Genomic DNA, 23,813 nt, shown 5'->3' on the forward strand with positions numbered 1-23,813 from the left:
TCCCTGTTTTGAATGCTTCATGTTTTTGTTTTTAAATCTTACTGTAAGCTACGTTGCATTTCTTGTTGTACTTTGCAGGAAAAGCCCTTGAAAGGATTTTCTGTGCTCATTGTTTCTATTTCTCTCCTTACATTCCCACTTTAGATGATTCCCAGTCAGGCTTTCACCATTACACTGCACTGTAATTGCTACTAATGGATCCTATTTTCTTCTTTATGATCCTCATAAAATCTGGTGGAATTCATTACACAAACTATTATCTTAAATTATTTTATACACTTTTTAAATGGCACGAATACTTAATGTTTATCCTTTAAAGTTTAGAATGCACTCATGTGAGGAGCAGAAATTACTGATCTATGATCTTACTATTTAAATGTAGTCACTGTTAATATTTTGTTTTATGTAGACAGACCTTATGATATATTTTGAAATGATATTATCATATGCATATAATAATTATGGCATTTCTCCTTATATAAAAACTTACTGCCAAATCATATTAAAATACAACTTAAATGATTGAGAGTTTCTTAGACTCTTATTATTGGACATTTAAGATATTTTCAGTTTTTAGGTATTGTAAACAAAGCTGTGATAAATGTCTCTAAAACTTTTAAATATCAATATAAGTCCTTATTTTAACAAAAATATTGTAATGGAAAAATAATGGCACCCCACTCCAGTACTTTTGCCTGGAAAATCCCATGGACGGAGGAGCCTCGTGGGCCGCAGTCCATGGGGTCGCTAAGAGTCGGACACGACTGAGCGACTTCACTTTCACTTTTCACTTTCATACATTGGAGAAGGAAATGGCAACCCACTCCAGTGTTCTTGCCTGGAGTATCCCAGGGACGGGGGAGCCTCATGGGCTGCCGTCTATGGGGTCGCACAGAGTCGGACACGACTGAAGCGCCTTAGCAGCAGCAGCAACAATGTTAATTCAAGTAAAAGCCATATACCTTATATTTCTGATAAGGCTTACTTGATTTACCTATGTTTTCATATTTTTTTCCAAAATTCTGAGAACTTTTCACTTTGCCCTTTTTACAGCTCACTTTTTAATGAAAATATTTCCATTAATTGAATTAATTGTTCTTATCTTCAGTTAATGTACATGTAGCACTTGTCTCTGGAAACTTTTTTCTCTTGGCTTTTGGAACACACGCTATTCTTGTTTCTTCTTACTTTTCTGGAAGCTTGTTCTCAGTTTCCTTAACCCATATCTCTTTATCTCCCCAAACTCCAAACATCTGAGATTCCAAGGGCTTAGTCTTTTATTATAAGCTTTGTATTTCTAATTGCCAACTCAATCTCCCTCTAGATGTTTAGTGGATATCTCAGGCTTTACTTTTTGAAAATTAAACTTAATGTCCAGTTTCTTCATAACCTGCAATTCGAGTTTATTGCTGTTCAGTCCTTGCAGTTTTTCAGACCAAGTCCCTCAAAATACATGTTAAAATTATATATTCATTTATATTGAGAATTACTTGTCCAAAGATGCATATATTCAGTTTTTATAGATCATTACAGTTTTTTTCCTAAGTAGTAATACATTTTCTACTCAGACCACCGTGTATGACAATTCCAGCCTCAGATTAGCATCATCATCTAATATTATCTTTTATTTATCTTTAACTATAAGACTTTTGTTGAATTTATCCTGTTGTGGTTTCAAATTTGCATTTCTCTGATGACTCATGAGGTTGAGAATTTTTAAAGCAATTCATGTAGAATGCTGTTTTAGTCTATCATAGTGTTGGACTCAGATTTCTCCTCCACATTATGGTTGTGACCTTTACACCTTTTAGATACTGAATTATCTTATCTGAAAAACTAGATGTGTGTTAATTTAATATGTTAATACTCTACAAGAGAGATTAGGGATTAAAGTGTTGATTAAAGGGGAAGTACTTCATTCAGTTGTCAAAATTATTCACTGAATTAGTTCAGACCACCAGATACACATGCCTGCTCTCAGATTTGTAAATGGATGATCAACCATTTTTCTCTAATATGGGCTTTTCTAAAATCTCCACTCTCCTCGTGAATTCAGTTAGAACTTCATGTCTTCCTGGGTGAAAAATTCATGGCTTAGGAGAAAATTTTCTGGGAAGACGTTTTGTACTGGGAGAGCTCTGTATCAAAAAAAATAGAGACATCCTTGCAAATGGAGTCACACAGAAAACTAACAGATAGGTCAGATAATGACAATTCTGTGGGAATGAGGATTTGAAAGCATTCCAGATCAGTGAAATGCTCTGGTGGCTCCCTTTGGTGGCTTCCCAACTGATGGACTTCTCCCTAATAGATTAATATGATATTCAAGATTAATATGAGCCTATTATTATATAATGGAGAAGGCAATGGCACCCCACTCCAGTACTCTTGCCTGGAGAATCCCAGGGACGGAGGAGCCTGGTGGGCTGCAGTCCATGGGGTCACTAAGAGTCGGACACGACTGAGCGACTTCACTTTCACTTTTCACTTTCTTGCATTGGAGAAGGAAATGGCAACCCACTCCAGTGTTCTTGCCTGGAGTATCCCAGGGACGGGGGAGCCTGGTGAGCTGCCGTCTGTGGGGTCACACAGAGTCGGACACAACTGAAGCGACTTAGCAGCAGCATTATATAATAGACTCAGACTCAGTGGTAAAGAATCCCACCTACCAAGCATGAAATGCAGAAGACCGGAATTCGATCCCTGGGACAGGAAGATCCCCTGGAGACAGAAATGGCAACCCACTCCAGTATTCTTGTCTGGAAAATTCCATGCACAGAGGAGCCTGGTAGGTACAGTCCATGCAGTTGGGCAGAGTCGAAAGAAACAGCACGCAAGGCTGTTATGAACCTGGAGGGAAGGATTAGGACGAGTTCAAGCGCACAAAGGTCACACCTCTTACTCAGATTAAACTGTTTATCTTAATAGGTGCTCCCCATTTGATGCAAGCCTTCATTCAATTTCCAAAATTCTGAAAAAGCCAATTTTGACTTTTTTTGAGCCAGATTTCTCATTACCTCTGTGGAGAAGAGCTTTCAGATGTTTTTAATCCACCACATCCACCGATATCCTTCATGAGGACTAACTATATCTCAGATTTTCTCAGTCTTAACTTTTCCGTCAGTGTTGTTTATGTTATCTTTTGCCACATAACTTTTGTAAAATATGCCATTGGATACATCACAAATCTTGGTTTGTTTGCCGAGGTAACATTCTCTTTCAGTCCAAGATTATGCAAATAGAATCATATTGTTTAATTTGTACTGTTTTGTGTTTGTGTTTAGGTTTCTGTCCATCTGAAATTTATGTCTGTTATGAAGTCAGTTGAATGTGAAATAGAAATATCACTTTTGTTTTTCTTTTAAACAGAAGTTCTATATTATTCTAACCCATTAATTAAATGACTTCTTTCTCACTGAATTCAAATACTTTAAAAAATGAATTCAGATTGTGAGGCTCTAGTTTTTCCTTCTTTCTTTATTGCAATGCCAAAAATAAATACTCCTTTAATATAGTGGTATTATAAGATGTTTTAATATCTGGTAGCAAGTTTCAAATATTATTCTTATTTTTCAGATACCTCTTCTCTAGCTTCACATACATTTCTTCCATATGAATTTCATTCCATGAAGTTTCAAAGGAAATACTCCTTTTTATTTTATCTATATTAATGTTGGGATAACTGACAGTATATTAAACGTTTCTATGAAATATTTTTTCTTGACATGATGTAGTGACTAAACAATAACAACAAGCTTTTAAATAAGAATTTTTGTTTGCTGTGTTATAGGTCCTCCCTTTTGTGTTGAATTTATTTCCAAATATTATGTTTTTGACAAAAGTTTTAAAATATTGTCATAATGCTTTTAACATATTACTACCTTTGTAGGTAAACACTATTAATTCTCTTATGCTATCTTCCCCAAATTTATTTATTGTGGTCTTAAATAGAATATTTTACCTTCCTAGGTATTCAATCATACCATCTAAAATTGAAGAGATACATTCATATTCAATATTATGCTAGTAATATTTGGTTTCTTTATCCACTTGGGTTTAGCTAAATTTCACAAAACATGATTAATAACAGTAGTGATAAAAGATAATTGTGGCCTCATTTTTGAGTTCAGTGGGTATGGGTTCAGCATTTTATGCTTTATTTTGATATTATGTGTTGGTTCTTTATATTTGGGTATGTTTTCCTTTTGCTAGGTAAAAAACTATGGAAACTAGTGAGTTTGTCAGATAGCTTTTTTGTGGAATTTTGGCCATATTCATGTGATTTTTTTCTTTAATTTGTTGATAGCAGTATTTGCAATTTAAATTTTCTAATTTTTATCAATTCTTAAAAGTAAAATATGTTCTATTTTATCAAGAAGAATTATTCATTTTAACACTATTAGACTTGCTAAATTGTATTTGGAATCTCACATCAGTTTTCATAATGAAAACAGCATGCATTATTTTATAATATTTTAATCAATAGTTAAGTTACTATAATTGCCTAGTTTGAAAGATAATTTATTTCTTACTTTACAAAAGAATGGAAAGCACCACAACTTATTTTGTGTATGTATGTATTTTTTCTTTAGCTAGATGATTTGAAAAGGCTTTATGATCAACTACACTGGAAGAAAAAAATTTATGAAAGTGAATATTTGGAAGTACTTAATAATTTTTATGCCACGGTAAGTTGATGTTTTCATATTTCCCACTAGAGCTTCATTCTGTTTTCCCAACTATTAGCTTATACAACTAAAAGTAATTTCATTATTACACATTTTTTTCTTTTTGAGTTACATAAACAAGTATAAATGATTCTTTTTTTTTTTTAAGAAATCAACATGGGATACTGAACTTTCTAATATTGCAAAGGATTTTTCTGATATTTCAATAGCGTGTTCTCAATTGGTGGAAGAAAATAAAAGACTCAGTACTGATATTGAAACTGTACTAGGTTATATCAATGACAGGTAATACTACCAATATGCTTTTCATTCTTATGTAACATATCTAATATGTTGAATATGATAAATGACTTCATCTTGTGTTCCTTCATTTGTGGATGGTGTGATGGTGTTTGTGTTTATGATCAGCTCACATTTTATTTCTATTCCAAATGTTGCTCTTTAATCATTCTGAATAGCTTTAGAAAAATTAACACAGTGGAAAAATGATCTTATAAGAAGTTTTACATTCATTCATATCACTTCCTTTTAACATATTGTCTTATACTCGAAAATACTTTAAAATATGTCTAATCAATCTCATGATCTCCTTCAGTCAATACTCAATTCTTCCCTGAAACTGCTAAACTGATTTCTTGGCTCATAAACCTGTGAATTTTCTTGATTCCTCTTTTCATTTCAGCCCTCATAGTCAACATGTTAACAGGAAATGTTAACTAATACTAAATTTTTAATCTGTCTGCTTCGCTCTACACCAGAACTCTGGTACAAACTGAACTTATGGTGTTTTCCAAAACTGGTTTTGTGTAGCATTGGTAGTATAGTGGTGAGCATAGCTCCCTTTCAACACTGGTTTTCCTGCAGTAACTATGTTCCCTTTTTAATACATTATCTACATTATGGTTAGTGCATTCTTTTTTCCTTCTATTTTTTAAATGTAAATATTATCCATTTCCTCCATACTTACACTAATTTTAGCAGGGTGTGGGGACAAAGGTCCCACCTTAATGTATCCCACAAGGTCCCTCAGTAGGCAGGTATGCCTGGTTCTGCAACACAAGGTTCATCCTTATTATTTGGTTCAAATACAGTGTCCTTACTTCAGCTTCTCCTTGTTACTATTTTTCTCCAGCCTCTAAGGTGTTTTCATGCTAATTTCTTTTCAATAAATGTTTTTCCTTTAACTTCTACTTTAGTAAATTGCTGTCTATCCTGAAGATTACAGCTGGGGAGTCAGTTCTGGGAAGCTTTCATTGATTGGTTAAATCCAGTTCCTCTAGTATGTGTGTAGATGGCATATTTTCTCTTCTCTTTCACATCACTTGTCAGATTTGCAGTTTTTTTGTGTGTAAATATTTGACTGATGTCCATCTTCCTTAACAAATGGGAAGACATAAGCCATGGCCGTCTTTTCTTCATCACTAAATCTTCATCATCAAGCATAGTTCCTGACCCATACTATGCTGCTGCTGCTGCTGCTAAGTCGCTTCAGTCATGTCCGACTCTGCGACCCCATAGACGGCAGCCCACCAGGCTCCCCCATCCCTGGGATTCTCCAGGCAAGAACACTGGAATGGGTTGCCATTTCTTTCTCCAGTGCATGAAAGGAAAAGTGAAAGGGAAGTCGCTCAGTCGTGTCCGACTCAGAGACCCCATAGACTGCAGCCCACCAGGCTCCTCCATCCCTGGGATTCTCCAGGCGAGAGTACTGGAGTGGTGTGCCAGTGCCTTCTCCCCATACTGTGCTATCCATTATTAATTATTGAAAGGAGGGGAAGCGGAAAGAATAGAGAGAGGTGATGATGATACTGGGCAGTTGTATATGAAGTTTGATACAATTTCTTTGTGCTTATTTTATCTTTGGATGATAGAATGAAACCATTAGTAAAATTCATCTGTATGTTAAACACACTATTTTAAAAGAAAGCAAAAGGATAACCTAAAATTGTAGCTGTATACTTTATTAAAAAAGAGAACCAGGGGAGAAGAAAAGTCTAAAGAGTTGGTAAGCTAATCACAAGACAGCTCTGGAGAAAAGGAAGAGTGTGAATGTTAACTTCATTAGATTATCCAGCAGTAATGACCATCCGCCAAGTCTTAGTGGTGCATGCATGCTAAATCATTTGTAATGTCCGACTCTGTGTGACCCTATGGACTGTATGCTGCTAGGCTCCTCTGCCCATGGGATTCTCCAAGCAAGAATACTGGAGTGGGTTGCCATGCCCTTCTCCAGGGGATCTTCCTGACTCAGGGATCAAACCCACGTCTCTTATGTCTCCTGCATTGGCAGCCCAGTGGTATACAAGTATAAAGGTCTATTTGTCATTCATACTGAAGCTGAGCTGTGTCTGCTTGTGTGTGCTTCATGTTATTTCCGCTTCTCAGATCCAGAAGGATCAGATCTTTCTAGGGCATGTTGCTTTGGTAGCACAAGTGCATTAGTGAGATCACTCAGTGGCTCTATAGCTTCCGTAAAAGATGAAAAATTTTACTTCTGTTCATATTCCATTGATCAAAACAAGTTATATGGGCGAGTCCAATGTTAACCAGGCAGGAAGTCTAATCTTAAAAAGTGAGATAATGAACACTTGGGACGCTAGCACAGGAAGTGGGAATGTAACCATGGTTATAGAGAAGAATTTCCATAGTATACATTATGCTTGTTCATATAATACTTTAAGATGTCACTAATTTCTTTCCTCAAATTTGTATCTGAAACTTAAATCAGTGATTTTAGCAGCAGATTGAGAAGAAGCAAGGTTGAAGAGAGAAGTGGTAAAAGGTTTGCAGAATGAAAGAGAAATTGAAAGATGTGCAGATAAGATCATATCTGCCATGTATCTAAGTAATGTTCCAAAAGAAGAGAAAACAAAGGACTGAGGCAAAATGTGATCATCTAAATCAGCGGTTCATATGTCACAGAAGTTCTTAGGATACTCTTATTTTTGCAAGTCTCTTACTAAGACAGATAGATGCAAAAATAATTACTCATTTCCAAATTTCATTTGCTTTACTTCCAAGTCTTCTAAGTCATTTTATGATTCTGTTTTTTGCAGATATTTAAAGCTTATCTTTTGCCTCTTAAACATAATATGGGTAGTTATTTTATAATCTATGTCTGATAATGTAAATACGTGTAATTTTGTTACTTGCTTCTGTCTCTTATTCTTCTAGCTGATGCTTTTGCTGTCTCTTACCCTTGTGTTCTTGGCTGTCTTTAATGTGAGTTGTCCATTTTATTTTGGAAACTTTCTGTGGGAAATCTTTGAGTCCTAGGGAGAAGTTGTTAATCATTTGCATCTTTATATTTTTGAGAGTGGTTCTCCTTTTCAGTTTGTTTCCTTGACTATGCCCAAGACTTTTTTTAAAAAAATTTCCTCAACTGTGATATTCAAAGCTCCATTTTATCAAATTTCCAGGGCATTCAGAGTGAAAGCACCTTGTATGATCTTTTTAGCAGCTTGATTGTAATGCATATTTAGTGTAGAAAAGAAAATGTAAAATGTACAAAAACAGACTGAAAACCTAAAATCATGTCAATAGAAGTAATCACTGTAAATGTATTGCTATTTCTTTCTGGATGAAACTGTGTGTTCTGATTTTATTTCCATCATTTTTGTCATATTGTTATACAGATTTCAAATACATCATTTAAATATCTAAATATCTATACAAAAGTCTATTATATGGGTGAACCTTAATTTTTGTGAGAATTACTCTAATTTGGGGGTTTTATTTTTATGCCTTATTTTAAATATATATGATTTTTTTGTTTAGAAATATTTCTTAGCATCATTGCTGTTTACCAATGTTAAATAGATTTATAGGAGAAGATTGGCTCTGATACTTGAAGTTCCTAACACCTCTCTAAAACTGCTTTCCAGACTACCACTTATTGAAGCTGAGCAGTACATGAACTTGTTCTACTATGCACCTATGCTAACATGAAGATATAAATTAAATAATTAATTAAGTATATTGTCTGTTGTTCCTATATAGTCCATTTTAAATGGAAATATTAAAAGATAGATGCAATTTTCAACAAACTTTGTTCAGTACTCTGTGTATAACAAATACCTGCAAGACCTTTTGGTGATGATGATGGTATATGATTACTTACCTTGGAGTAGCAGTGCATAGTTAAATAATTTTGTCTTTCAAATAAACCAGCATCCACTTACAATGGACCCTTTGTATTTGGGTCTTTTGATGTGAGCAAATAATTTTACTTGATTGCTTATTCACATGATAGGCTTCAGCAACGTATGTCAAGGAAATGAACTTGCTTAAGATGACTTGAAGTTGATTCGTTTGGATTTAGTTTGCTGAAGTTAACTGTGTGGTATGAATTTCTATATAGCCATTTTCTTACATTTAAGCTCTGTAAAATATTCTAAATACCTACTTCTAATGCTCTACCATACCTCAAGCAAGAAAATGCCTCTGTAACTGCAGTGATCCAAAGATGGGATTGATCATTGAGGGAAATGAGCAAAAAGGCTAATGAACACTATAAAGACAAATTGATATATTTTATGAAATATGTTTATCAAGAGTTAACAGGATGGTAATTTATTTGCAGAGATAGCAGTTAGAATGTGATTGAAGTTGTTGAATAGCCTGGAATACTTAGAATGAATTCACAGGGTACTATGTTTTTCATACTCGTGTAGCTGTATTTTATCAGCCTATTAATCTGAGTTACTTCTTAGGAGTATAGATATAGAATGTGATTTTTTCAGCATTTAGCAGCAAACTTTTGAATGAAAATGCTTAAACTATTTTGGTTTTTCTTTTTTTTTTAAGTTTTCAGATATTAAAAGAGAAAATGGTATATGCCCTATTCAAAATTAACTACTCAGAGATGCATTAGCCTACTTTAGATTTTTTTTAAAGGGATTGAAATCTTGCAAGTAAATAGCCCTTCCTGTTTCTGTTCTCTCCCTCTTCAGAAGCAATCAAAGTCTGAATTTGGTCTCTATTAAAGTACATACTAGAATTGGATTCTCAGTTCTTAGACGTCCAGATTCCTAACCATCTTGTCTTCTACCTCACATGAACCATCTTGTCATTTCCAACACTGGAGTTACCTACTGCTCTTGATTTTAAAAATCCACTCCGTGACAAGCAGAACCTCTCTCTCTAGCTTACTTCCTCTCGTACTACTGTTGCTGCAGCAATTATATAATCCTTTATGATGATTAGTCTCTCATCCCTAGTGTATTTGTATATCCCCTTCTTCTCTTCCTTCCTTTTTTATACAGCCTATTTATAATCAAAATAAGCATTCATTTAAAATAACTTCCAAAACTTTGTTTTTATGACCTGAAAGTACATCTTTGGACTAAACCAAGATCCTAACAGTTGATTGTGGCTAAGAAAACACAACTGTGCTAATTACTGTCATCGTGGGTGGATACTGGTTTGGTGGACCCTAAAAGGTTATACAGGAGAAGAAAATGACAACCCACTCCAGTAGTCTTGCCTGGAAAATCTCATGTATGGAGGAGCCTATTAGGCTACAGTCCATGGGGTTGCAAAGAGTTGGACACGACTGAGCAACTTCACTTTCACTTTCACTTTCAAAGGTTATAGAAGGCGAAGCCTCTTTAGGAAAGAAGGAGCATAAAATTATAATACAGAGTGCCCATAGCCATTTTAATGTTGCTTGACAGAAGATAAATTATATTAGAAAAAGAAAAATAGAGAAAACAGTATTAATAAATTGTGGTTAGAATATCTCATTTTTACAAACTTAACAAAAACATATGACCATGTAAAAATACCATTAGGGGCACTCAAAGGACTTTTTAAGGGGTAGGGGTCAGTTAGAAGCCTTCATATTTAAGCTTCATTAAGTCCCTTGGACTGCAAGGAGATCCAAGCAGTCCATTCTGAAGGAGATCAACCCTGGGATTTCTTTGGAAGGACTGATGCTAAAACTGAAACTCCAGTACTTTGGCACCTCATGCGAAGAGTTGACTCATTGGAAAAGACTCTGATGCTGGGAGGGATTGGGGGCAGGAGGAGAAGGGGACGACCAAGGATGAGATGGCTGGATGGCATCACCAACTCGATGAACGTGAGTCTGAGTGAACTCCGGGAGTTGGTGATGGACAGGGAGGCCTGGCGTGCTGCAATACATGAGGTCGCAAAGAGTCGGACACGACTGAGCGGCTGAACTGAACTGAACTGAACTGAACATTGGAATACATTTGCCCTTGAGTAAAACTTAAATTCTATGGCTATAAGTGTCAAGCAAAATTTAACATGCCAAGAAATTTCTAGACACTTCAGTTTTTCTGACAACTGTTTCATATCCTCTCATTTGACTCAATCCTAATATGCACATCACCCTCATTTTAAGCTAATAATCCCCCATTGTAATTCATAAAGAACATACATGCAATTAAATGGGAATTACCTTTTCTCTTACCAACCTATTTGCATCTGTCTTCACACATTCTGATACAATAATGGAAGACTCTTCTGTATAGGCGGAAAAGGCAATGGCACCCCATTCCAGTACTCTTGCTGGAAAATCCCATGGACAGAGGAGCCTGGTAGGCTGCAGTCCATGGGGTCTCAAGGAGTCGGACACGACTGAGCGACTTCACTTTCATTTTTCACTTGCATCCATTGGAGAAGGAAATGGCAACCCACTCCAGTGTTCTTGCCTGGAGAATCCCAGGGACAAGGGAGCCTGGTGGGCTGCCATCTGTGGGGTCGCACAGAGTCGGATACGACTGAAGCAACTTAGCAGCAGCAGCTTCTGTATAGGAGTGCTCACTACCCATGCACTTGCCACATGGATGCTGTTCTCGCTTAATGCACTCAGAGGTTTGACACAATTTTTTCCTGTTTTCCATGAATCATTATTTTTCTCTATTTTAATACTTTATTAACATTGTATAATATTTCTCAGCTTAGAAGAAACAAACACAAGATAAAGCAGAGCACTGCATCCCCAAAATGCCCTTCCATTCTTTGTGAGAAAAATCTTATTTAAATAGACACTGCTGTTTCCATAAACTCACACCTCATTTTCTATTCAATCCATATTCATTCAAACAAGGATTTTCTCAAGGTATCGTATTCTAGATCTGAAGTCATTTTTTCTCATTAGTTTGAAAGTATTATTCATTTTATTCTTTCATTTAATCTTTAAACTATTGTACATGTGTAAGGTGTATATCATGATGATTTGAATGCACATAGTGAAATGATGATCCCAATCAAGCTAATTAAGACATCATCTCATGCAGTTACCTTTTGTGTGTATGCATGTAGTGTGAAAGTGAAGGTCAGTTGTGTCCGACTCTTTGCAACCCCATGGATTATATAGTTTCTGGAATTATCCAGACCAAGATACTGGCACTTGAGATATACAGTCTTAGCAAATTTCCTGTATTTAATACAGTATTGTTTTTACTATTAATTATAATCATCATGTTTTACATTAAATCTGAGCTTACCTGTATTTCATTTAGTTTTGCTTGATAAGACATCTGATGATATTTGGATGTCATTTCTTTGTAGATAATCTGTTTTTTTCTCTCTGGCAAGTTTAGAATTTTCTCTTCCTATTTTCAGAGTTCTGAAATTTCACTGTTGCACATCTACGTGGGGGTGTGTTTCTAGGTGTCTAATATATCCAGTTTAGTACTAAATGGGACTTTTCAATTTAATGACCCATCCTGGTTTTCAGTACTGGAAATTTTTCACATAAAATTTTGTTATATACACCTCCTATCATTTTATTTAAATGTTTTTCAGTGTTACTGAGGTACAGATGACAAAATTGTGTACATTAAAAGCATGAAATGTAATGATTTGACATATATATCCTTTGAGAAATAATTAACACACATCAATGACCTCACATAGTTACATTTTTTGTTTCTTTTGTAGTGACTATTCTTAAGGCCCTAACTGCTGCTTTGCTTTCCAGTTCCATTTCTATTCTACAAACATGGTTAGCTCATTTGTGAGTGTAACTATATATACTTTTTGTATTTTCTTATATTGTATGCCTCAGTGATTTATATTTGGAACAAAGACAGTACCCAGTGTGGGCAGTAACTGCCATAGAACCTAATGGACAACCAGTCTGTGGACAACTAGTATGGAGAGCTAATATGGACAGCTAGTGTGCCATAGAATCTTGTATTTCTCTGTGTCTTTGAGAATCTTAGTGATATTAATGTCTTACCTTCTTTTTTTTCCCTACCAACTCCTTTCCCTTAGCTATCGGTTTTCTTTTTGAGAGTTTTAGTTGTTTTCTTTTGTTGAGTTTTGTTGTTTCTCTTTTTCATGGGCTGAATTTTTCTTTTATTTTATTATTCTTAGTAGCAATGTTATGTAGGATTAGAAAATCAGTTCTGATGAGATGGATGAAATTGGATCCGATTATACAGAGTGAAGTAAGCCAGAAAGAAAAACACCAATACAGTATACTAACACATATATATGGAATTTAGAAAGATGGCAATGACGACCCTGTATGCAAGACAGGAAAAAAGACACAGCTGTCTATAACGGACTTTTGGACTCAGAGGGAGAGGGAGAGGGTGGGATGATTTGGGAGAATGGCATTCTAACATGTATACTATCATGTAAGAATTGAATCGCCAGTCTATGTCTGACGCAGGATACAGCATGCTTGGGGCTGGTGCATGGGGATGACCCACAGAGATGTTATGGGGAGGGAGGTGGGAGGGGGGTTCATGTTTGGGAACACATGTAAGAATTAAAGATTTTAAAATTAAAAAAAAATAAAAAACTAAAAAAAAAAGAAAAAAAAAAAAAGAAAGGATGGGTGGCTATAGAAGGAAAATAGTGCTCTGAAATTTGAGCATCTTGGTTTGCCAAGCCTTTCTTATTAATATGCTTTTTCTCATGATATTGAGCACAGCTTCACACTTAGAAGTAGCCATCAGGAGAAGCAGAAAAAGAAATGGAATTTTGGAATGTATTTTTCTCTTAGTTTAGATTAAGTCTATGGTTATTTCGTATTTTTGGCAACATAAAATGCGATTTTATTCCCTTTTATCATTATTAAGTATATTTGCCTCAATAGATCCTCTTTTGGAATAATCATATCAATATTTATGCTTTTTTTTTTTTACAGTATAAGGAAAAAATCAGAGCTTGAGTCCGAAATCCAATCTCTTTTGAAAATGAGGTCAAAAAATGAAGAGTTTCTTAAACAACTATACAAGGAAGCTTATAACATCGGTGCTGTTTTTCACCTAACCAAATTTAAAACAGAGGAGTTAGAACAGAAAGTAGCAGAAGTGAGAAGAAAATTCAAGGTTTGTATCTCTGTGTTCTTGTTAGTTATGAAAAGTGTAATGAGCCTGGACTTTATTGATTTAATATTGATAGATTTTAATTTAAGCTATGATAGTTTTTTTCAGAAAAGTCACTCCTATAAATCAGAAGAAAAACCAATTTTTCTTTAGAGGTCGGCCTTAATAGAAGAGAAATAGGGCTCAATGTAGCTAATCAACACTTGTGCCTGCTCGTTTCTATCACCAACCTTAAACTACCTGGATCACCAGAAGAGAGTGATGCTTGGTTGTCTCCTCCTACATATCTAACATGTAAAATAGTTCCTGTCTCTGGCAGGAAGAAGGGATGATGGAAAGTGCCCTCGAACCCATACCAGGGAGTACCTACATTAGACCTGCAAGTTATTAGCTTCCAGAGTACCAAGCAATTAGTTGACCACAGCGCTGTGAAAACAACTGCTTATAGACCTCAAATTCACTCCTAAGTGAGAGAGATGACAAATAGCCACTCCCTGCCACTTGAAATAGAGACTACCAAAGTCAGCTTCATTACCACACCTGAAGGACCACTTTAACAGGCTGCTTTTGTCCATCACACATCACATCCAGACCTCTCCCATCTTTGACATTTTGCGGGGGGGCGGGTGGCTGTTCTGGGTCTTTGTTGCTGTGAGCAGACTTTCTGTAGTCATGGTGAGCAGGGGCTACTCGCTGGTGGCAGTGCTTGGGCTTCTCATTGTGGAAACTTCTCTTGTTGCAGAACATGGGCTCTAGGGAGCACAGGCTTCAGTAGTTGTGGTGCATGTGGGCTAAGTTGCCCTGCGTCATGTGGGATCTTAGTTCCCGGACCAGGAGTTGAACCTGTGTCCCCTGCATTGGCGGGAAAATTCTTAAACACTGAACCACCAGGGAAGTCCCACGGCATTCTTTTTTTAATTAAAGATTTTGGTTATACAAGTATCTGAAACATGTAGAATCTACATTTCTGTCCAGGCCCTGTAGTAGAACTATTTTCAGTGAAGACTTTGTCTTGTGCTGTCTAACCTTAGGACATGTAGATTGCCTTCCCATAAGTGGTTCTGTATTGAAAGATCAGGGTTTTCTTCCCACACTGAGACCAGCTGTCTGGCTGACTTGGTGTGTTGCGCCTGTGTCTCTTCCCATGGGTTATTTATTGAATGGGATTCTTGTATCTTATATATTCCAAAATTAGTATAATAAAAATTATGTTTAGCAAAAATTAATCTCAAAATTATTTTAGAAATATGGCAATGATTATGTAATTTATAATTTAATTTTTCATTAATATGTGTATATCTATGGCCATCGATTAATTTCTTCATTGAAACTGTCAGTGAACATGTCATGCACTGATTTGGCCATTTAACAATGTTTTATTTTTTTCAGGTGACAGGAAACCCTTAATATCATTCATGTATTTTGTCCCATAGCTGTCACAACCTACTTTAACTCTTCACATGTATTGCTTCACTAATCTGAGGCACTCATTTATTAAGAAGGATGTTGTATTGAACTGTTTATTTTTTTCTAAATTTTCCTGATGCCATAAACTACAATTTGTAGGTTAAGTGCAAATTTGATTTGATTCCACTGTACTTGCTTTGCCAAGGCAAAGTGTCTCTCTGGCTAGATCATGCAGAATTGAAGAAGTTGTTCACCAGATTCTTTATCACACTGTGGTAGCTGAGAGATACCTAGAAGGAAGTAACAGAATGAAATTACCCCATTCAGTAAATACTCCCTATTGTTAAACATATCTGCTAATCTCTAAATTGAATATATATAGGACACTAAATTTCTGTGCTGTATTTATGTGTCAGAATGGTGATAACTTAAAAGTAAATTTATAGATAGTTTTTAGATAATTTGTATTTGTAGTAATTCATTTTTTATAATTTCTCCCTTTGTAATGACCGACTGTATTTCATTGACTAATTAAAGAAATTCTATATAATTTTCTGAGTCAGGGCATCATGTTTTCCTTGCAGAGAATTTTGTGTGTTTGTTGATCCTGGCCTGAAATTAGTCCTTAGTATGTGTCTTCCAGAAATTAATTACCACCTCTGAGCTAGATTTGAAAAATAACCTTGACGGGGGAGCCTGGTAGGCTGCCGTCTATGGGGTCGCACAGAGTCGGACACAACTGAAGCGACTTAGCAGCAGCAGCAGCAGCAATGTCTAAGAAGTAGACTTTCTGAATTTTCTTTTTCAAATGTATCATAAAATGCCCCAATAAGTTTTAGGCAACTTAGACTAGAAGCAACTTTGAACAATCAAAATACCCAGAAGTTTCTGGAATGATTTGCCACAGTATTTCCATACATTCAATCCTAATAACTGGTCTATTCAGAAAAGACGTGATTAGCCAAGTCCTAGGATAAAATTAGCTAATAGTGATGGGAGATGAATCAATAAAAGGAAAAAATGTGTTCAATTATGGTGTGACCAGAAAATCATCCAGTGTTATCTGGAGAATGTGATACTGTAAAAAATAAATCTTGAAAGCTCTCATCAGATGTTAAGAAATTCTTAACACTTCAGAAGAAGATTTCTTGCTGCAGGAATTTGCAGGGCTTTTTGTTCGGACATATTGGGATTTTGGTACAAAAGTAAAATATGAAGCCACTCTGATTCCAGGATAAACTTATAGTGTTAGAACTAAGTGGAAACTTAGTAGAAAAGAAGGATGGCAGTAGAAAGGGTGACAGAGTGTTCTGCAAGCTTATTACATCCAGGTCTCTTTATACAAGTTAAGTAATTTAACATTCATAATTCTGTGTGGTTGTTTTTAATATGCTCACTTTGGAGTTATTAATACACTTATTGTAGAGTGATTTTCCAAAGTAGCATGGCTTTTAGGTAGCTGTGGTGACTTTGGGGACAAGATCTTCTGATGGTGATCTTGGAATAAACTAGTCAATTGGATACTAACTAAAGATACACTCCGAACAACAAAAATTCAGTTAGGTTCAAAAATTCAAAATAATCATAGCAGGGATCATTATTAAGACTTTGGATTTTTTCGGATGGCATTAGGGTCACAGCAAAATTGAGTTGAAGGACAGAGTATTTTAACTGCCCTAAAAATCTTGCATGTTCCTCCTCTTCATTCCTCTCCCAAAACCATGGCAACCACTGATCTTTTACTCCATACTTTCACCTTTTCGACATTGTCCTATAGTTGAGATCATGCAATAGATAGCCTTTTCAGATAGATTTCTTTCATTTACTAATATGCATTTAAGGTTTTTCTGTGTGTTTTCATGCATATAATAGCTCATTTCTTTTTAGCACTGAATAATACGCTACTGTCTGGATGCCACAGTTTATCCATTCATCTATTGATAAGTATCTGAGTTGCTTCCAAGTATTGGCAGCTATTAATAAAGTCACTATAAATATCGTGTGCAGGTGTTTTTGTGGATCTGTGTTTCCAACTCCTTTGCGTAAATACCAAGTAATGTGATTGCTGGATCTTACACTAAGAATATAGTTTTGTCTCAGACCAAAACGTCTTCCAGAGTGGTTGGATCATCTGTTTCTTCTGTGAATTTTGGAAGATTGTGCCTCTCAAGGAATTGGTGATTATTTAGGCTATGTAATTTTTAAGCAAATAATTTTTCAGTGTTCCTTTATTATCCTTACAATGTACATGGGATTTGTAGTGATGTCTCTTTTTTCATTCTTTTCTTCTGCATATTTTGTATTTAATTTGCTGTTGTTTTTATCAGTTTCTAAGGTGGAAACCTAGGTTTTTGATTTTAGATCTTTCTTATTTTCTGATATATGTATTAAGTGCTGTGATTTTCCTTCTTAAGTACTGCTTTTACTGAGTATCACAAATTTTGGTAAATTACATCCTCATTTTTATTTAGCTCAAAATATTTTAAAATCTTTTGCAGTTGATTCTTTGACTATGTATTATTTAAAAATGTGTTTAGTCTCTACATATTTTGGAATTTTCTGGTTATCTTTCTGTTACTGATTTCTAGTTTAATTCCATTGTAGTCTGATCACAGATATTATATGATTCTGTTTCAAAAATTTAGATGTTTAATGGTTATTTTTTCTTTTTTTAAATTGAAGTATAATTGATTTACAATGTTGTGCTAGTTTCTTGTACAGTAATGTACTTCATGGATATATATATTCTTTTTCACATTACTTTTCATTGTAGTTTAGTTCAGTTCAGTTCAGTTCAGTTGCTCAGTTGTGTCCGACTCTTTTTGACCCCATGAATCACAGCACGCCAGGCCTCCCTGTCCATCACCAACTCCCAGAGTTCATTCAAACTCATGTCCAACGAGACGGTGATGCCATCCAACCATCTCATCCTTGGTCGTCCCCTTCTCCTCCTGCCTCCAATCCCTCCCAGCATCAGAGTCTTTTCCAATGAGTCAACTCTTTGCATGAGGTGGCCAGAGTACTGGAGTTTCAGCTTTAGCATCAGTCCTTCCAGTGAACACCCAGGACTCATCTCCTTTAGGATGGACTGGGTGGATCTCCTTCCAGTCCAAGGGACTCTCAAGAGTCTTCTCCAACACCACAGTTCAAAAGCATCAATTCTTCAGCACTCAGCTTTCTTCACAGCCCAACTCTCACATTCATACATGACCACAGGAAAAACCATAGCCTTGACTAGACGGACCTTAGTCGGCAACGTAATGTCTCTGCTTTTGAATATGCTATCTAGGTTGGTCATAACTTTCCTTCCAGGGAGTAAGTGTCTTTTAATTTCATGGCTGCAGTCACCGTCTGCAGTGATCTTGGAGCCCCCCAAAATAAAGTCTGACACTGTTCCACTCTTTCCCCATCTATTTCCCATGAAGTGATGGGACAAGATGCCATGATCTTCGTTTTCTGAATGTTGAGCTTAAGCCAACTTTTTCACTCTCCTCTTTCACTTTCATCAAGAGGCTTTTTAGTTCTTCTTCACTTTCTGCCATAAGGGTGGTGTCATCTGCATATCTGAGATGATTGATATTACTCCCGGCAATCTTGATTCCAGCTTGTGTAGTTTAGTAGAGGATACTAAATATAGTTCCCTGTGCTATACAGTATGATCTTTATCTGTTTATACACAGTAGTTTGTATCTGCCACCCCCAAACTCCTAATTCACCCCTCCCCACCTCCGTCCCCTTCTGGTAATGATAAGTTTGTTTTCTGAGTCTGTTCTGGTTCATGAACGAGTTCATTTGTGTCATATTTTAGATTATACATATAAGTGATATCATATGGAATTTGTCTTTCTCTGTTTGACTTATTTCACTTAGTATTTAATCTCTAGGTCCATCCATGTTTCTGCAAATAGTATTATGTCATTCTTTTTCATGGCTGAGTAGTGTTTTTTAAGTGTCATTTTTAATGCTATGTGAAAAAGACAATGTGTTATGTCCTTAGACTGTTCTAGGCCACAGTAATATGGTCTATAACTTTATAGTTTAGAAGTTTGCTAGTTTTCTTGAGTTTTTTTTTTCCCCCAAATATTTCAAGCAACCCAGAACTTTTTTAGAGAAAAATCTTGGCTCTCGCTTCAGCTATTTGTTCATTTCTGAATCAAAGCTTATAGACCTTTTATTTGACTAAAGTAAAAGTCAGAACCTACTGAGCAAGTCCATTTCAATGAACAGAACAGAGCTTTAATAAGCCAAAATTTGATTTGTGCACTATACAGCTTCTATTCCTAATTCCAGATAAGACTGATGGGTTTTTTTTTGCAATTATTAAATTTATTTTCATTGGAATATAGTTGCTTTACAATCTTGTGTTAATTTCTGCTGTACAGCAAAGTGATCAGCTATATGTATAATACAACCCTTCTTTTTTGGATTTCCTTCCAATGCAGGTCATCACAGAGTACTGAGTAGAGAGTTCCTTATGCGATACAGTAGGTTCTCATTAGCTATCTATATATGTCAATCCCAATCTCCCACCACCCCGTCCCCCTTGGTATCCATACATTTGTTCTCTATATCTGTGTCTCTATTTCTGCTTTGCAAATAAATTCATCTGTATCATTTTTCTAGATTTCACATATATGCGATATTATATAATATTTTTTTTTCTCTTTCTGACTTCACACAGCATGACAGTCTCTGGGTCCATCCACATCTCTGCAGATGGCATCAGTTCATTCCTTTTTATGGCTGAGTAATATTCCAGTGTGTGTGTGTTTATGTGTGTGTGTACAGATTTATCCATTCTTTTGTTGATGGACATTTAGGTTGCTTCCATGTCCAAGCTATTGTAAACAGTGCTTCAGTGAACACTGGCATGCTTGTATCTTTCTGAATTATAGTTTTCTCTGGGTATATGCCCAGGAGTGCATTTGTTGGGTCATATGGTAGCTCTGTTTTTAGTTTTATAAGAACCTCTGTACTGTTCTCCATAGTGACTGTACCAATTTACATTCCCAGCAACATTGTAAGAGGGTCCCTTTTCTCCATACTTCTCTCCAGTGCTTATTGTTTGTAGATTCTTTGATGATGGCTCTTCTGACTGTTGTGAGGTGTTACCTCATTGTAGTTTTGATTTTCATTTCTCTAATTTTTAATCAGTGATGTTGAGGATCTTTCATATGTTTGTTGGCCCTCTGTATGTCATGTTTTGGGAGAAATGTCTACAGTGGAGAAGAGACAGTCTCTTCAATGAGGGATTCTGGGAGGACTGGACAGCTACATGTAAAAAGAATGATGTTAGAACACTCTCTAACACCATACAGAAAAATAAACTCAAAGTGGAATAAAGACCTAAATATAAGGCCAGACACTATAAACCTCTTAGAAGAAAACATATTCAGAACACTCTTGGACATAAATTGCAGCAAAATCTTTTTGACTCATCTCCTGGAGTAATGAAAATAAAAATAAATGAATGAGGCCTAATTAAACTTAAAAGATTTTGCACAGCAGAGGAAGCCATAAACAAGATGAAAAGATAACCTTTAGATTTGGAGAATATTTGCAAATGAAGTAGCTGACAAGGGATTAATCTCCAAAATATACAAACAGCTCATGCAACTCAATATTAAAAAACAAGGCAAACAAATAAAAAAATGGACAGAAGACATGATGGTGTTTATAAAATGATTATATAATGAATATTCTGATATTTTTTCATCAAGATTCTTGAGGGTTTATGTCTCATTAAAATCTAGAGGATATTACTTTTCACCATCTGCTACTGCCTCTATTGAGTTATGAACTGATACTATGTCCTTGGCTTTTAACAAAGGCTGGTAAAAGTATGTTCAAAGTTGACCATTGGTACTTAGGTTTTTCGCACTAGTGAGAGAAGTGGTCATACTGTTCAAAATGTTCAAAAATCAATGCACCTAGTTTACTTTAGATTTCAGAACTAAGAGAAAATTTTTCTTGATATAAATTTTATTATTATTATTAATTATTAATCTCTTATTATTAATTAAGCATGCTCTAAAGTTTCATGTGTCCCTCTGTTTTAAGTAACCTACAAGCTCAGAGTCACTTGTGCTTTAAATTGATAGCATAGTCACTCTTCTTTATCTCTCTCATCCGTATTTTCTTTTTCTTTTGTCCCACTGGATTTTAGTTCACTAAGATTCTTCTCTACTACATTCAGAGGAGGAATACTTCAGCAAAGTTGAATGAAAGGAAGTCATTAATTGTAATATTGGGACATCCAATTAGTGGTACATGTTTACTGGGGAAAAGTTTTACGGTACAAATAAAAGAGAAATAGAGTGAAGGTATGTTAAGGCTCAAGTCCTTCAAAAGGCAACTAGGTGTTCCCTTAGTTAAGTACCAGTTTATTTTCCTGACAAATGTACATGGGAGTAGTAAATAGACCTGAGAGGTATTATATAAATAAAGCATATTGGTGGCACAAACACTTGAGAACAAAATTAAACTTTATTTGACTTGTTGCAAAAACTATATGAAAACATAACTTCCATTCCTATTCTACTGGATTAGAGCTTTGTTTGCCAAACAAGAGGTGATGAATTAGTTCTTTAGTATTTCCATTTAAATCTGTGAATTTTGTTTCTTTTTCTCTCTTTTCAAAGGGATATGTGATTTTGTTGAAAGAGTATAGGTTTTGGAGTCAAATGTTTCATAATTTAAATTCCTGTTCTGCTAAGTATTTATTTTGAAAATATTGCTTAGCCATATTGAGCCTAGGTTTTTCATCTCTTAAATGTGTATAACAATACTTACATTGTGCCTTGTGTGATAAATGAATAATATTGAATATAAAGCATTTTGGAGCCTGACAGATGATATATTTTCAAAAATATTACGGATAAACAACTTAAAAGATACTTCATAGAATAGGGCTACTTTCACTTTTTAGGATAATACAGTCTTCAATAATTGACTTGAACATTTAACTCAAGTCTGTCTGTCTCCTGATGAATGTGTAGATTCTAAGTAACATATTGAAAGTAATCTATTTGTTGAATGCTTAATGTGAATATCTCCTTCAGTCTACTACTTTGTATGCATTATCTTCCACTCTCACAGTGATTTTGTGAAAAAAGAACATGTGATGCCAATTTTACATAAATAAACTAATATTTGATAAAGGCAAAGACATATCAGTATAGCGACTCTCATAAGCTGCTGGAGTATCCAGCTCAGTATAAATTAATAGAACCTTTCTGAAAAGTTAATTTATCAATAATAAGTAAAGAATTTAAAGTGTATTCATAATCTATAATTCGTTAACATTATTTATAAATATAGGACTTAAAATCACCAGATAACAAAGATAAACAGAAGCTGCTGCTGCTAAGTCGCTTCAGTCTATATAGATACAATTTGAAAGTGTTTATGATTAATTACATAATAACTGCCAGAAAATACGTTACAGGGGGACAAGAATTATTGTCTATTTTGTACACTGCTGCATCCCTAGGTCTAATAATACTTAGAAAAAAGTAAGTACTCAGTAAATTTTTATGGAAACTTGAGTACATAGTTAACATACAGTGGGAAAATTTAAATACACAGATTTCTAGGTAATAGAGTAATAGTTAAATATATGAGTACAAGGATAAATTGTGAGTTCATTTCATTTAGAATTTTTTTAAATTAATGAAAGTCCTCTTTTTTAAGTGGCTGAAAAAGAACTTACAAGGGTAATTTTACCCAAGGTAGTATTCAATCTCTAGATCTGAAAAGGAATGCACCAAAAAGTCAAAATGTGTATCTCTGGCTTTATGGGTTCATTTTAATTTTTTTAGTTTTAAAATATTTCTACGGAAAGCACATATACCTTCATAAAAAATGACAGATGAAGTAGCAGCACTGTTGTATTTACTTTTGGGTAGAACCGGGCTGGGTGGGCTGCCTCCTGGACTCGCTTTAGGGTCCTGACCACCTAAAACTGCCCTAGCAATTCACAGCCAGAGCTGCCCTGCACCGCTAACTCAGCCCAGCCCACTTGCAGAAATCCCATATTTTGCTCTATGGTTTTTTTTTTTTTTTTAATAATTTTTTTTTAATTTTAAAATCAATTCTTAATTTTAAAGTCTATTTCTCTTTCTTCGTGTCTCATACCTTATGTAATGAATTCTACAACCTTTTCCTTAGTGCCCCCTTTTGTCACTGGAAATGAAAGGGATGAAACATCCGTGATTATCAGCTTAGATCTATTTATGTTTAGTTTCTCCTTCCATTTTCCCTTTAAACATGGGTCTCTGGACACAGAGCATTGACTGTTCCACTTTGCTCTTCAGCTGTCCTTTCTGCTCACGCAGGAGTCTCTTCCATTAGAATAGCTCTCTGCTGCCACCTGCTGGTTTCTGGCTGCTAAAGCCGGGCAGCAAGT

At 35.3% G+C, this 23,813-nt stretch overlaps 1 protein-coding gene across 1 annotated transcript in view; it reads left to right on the forward strand.

Moving 5' to 3' along the window:
- The window catches only part of CCDC178 (coiled-coil domain containing 178), a 374,413-nt gene that overhangs the window by 75,963 nt on the left and 274,637 nt on the right, over nt 1-23,813 (forward strand). The window contains exons 10-12 of the mRNA XM_052660209.1: nt 4,593-4,688; nt 4,837-4,973; nt 13,819-14,002. Coding sequence (XP_052516169.1) covers nt 4,593-4,688; nt 4,837-4,973; nt 13,819-14,002 — 417 coding nt within the window. The remainder of the gene's footprint in view (nt 1-4,592; nt 4,689-4,836; nt 4,974-13,818; nt 14,003-23,813) is intronic.

Source organism: Budorcas taxicolor, chromosome 22 (genome assembly GCF_023091745.1).
Source record: "Budorcas taxicolor isolate Tak-1 chromosome 22, Takin1.1, whole genome shotgun sequence".
NCBI lineage: Eukaryota > Metazoa > Chordata > Mammalia > Artiodactyla > Bovidae > Budorcas > Budorcas taxicolor.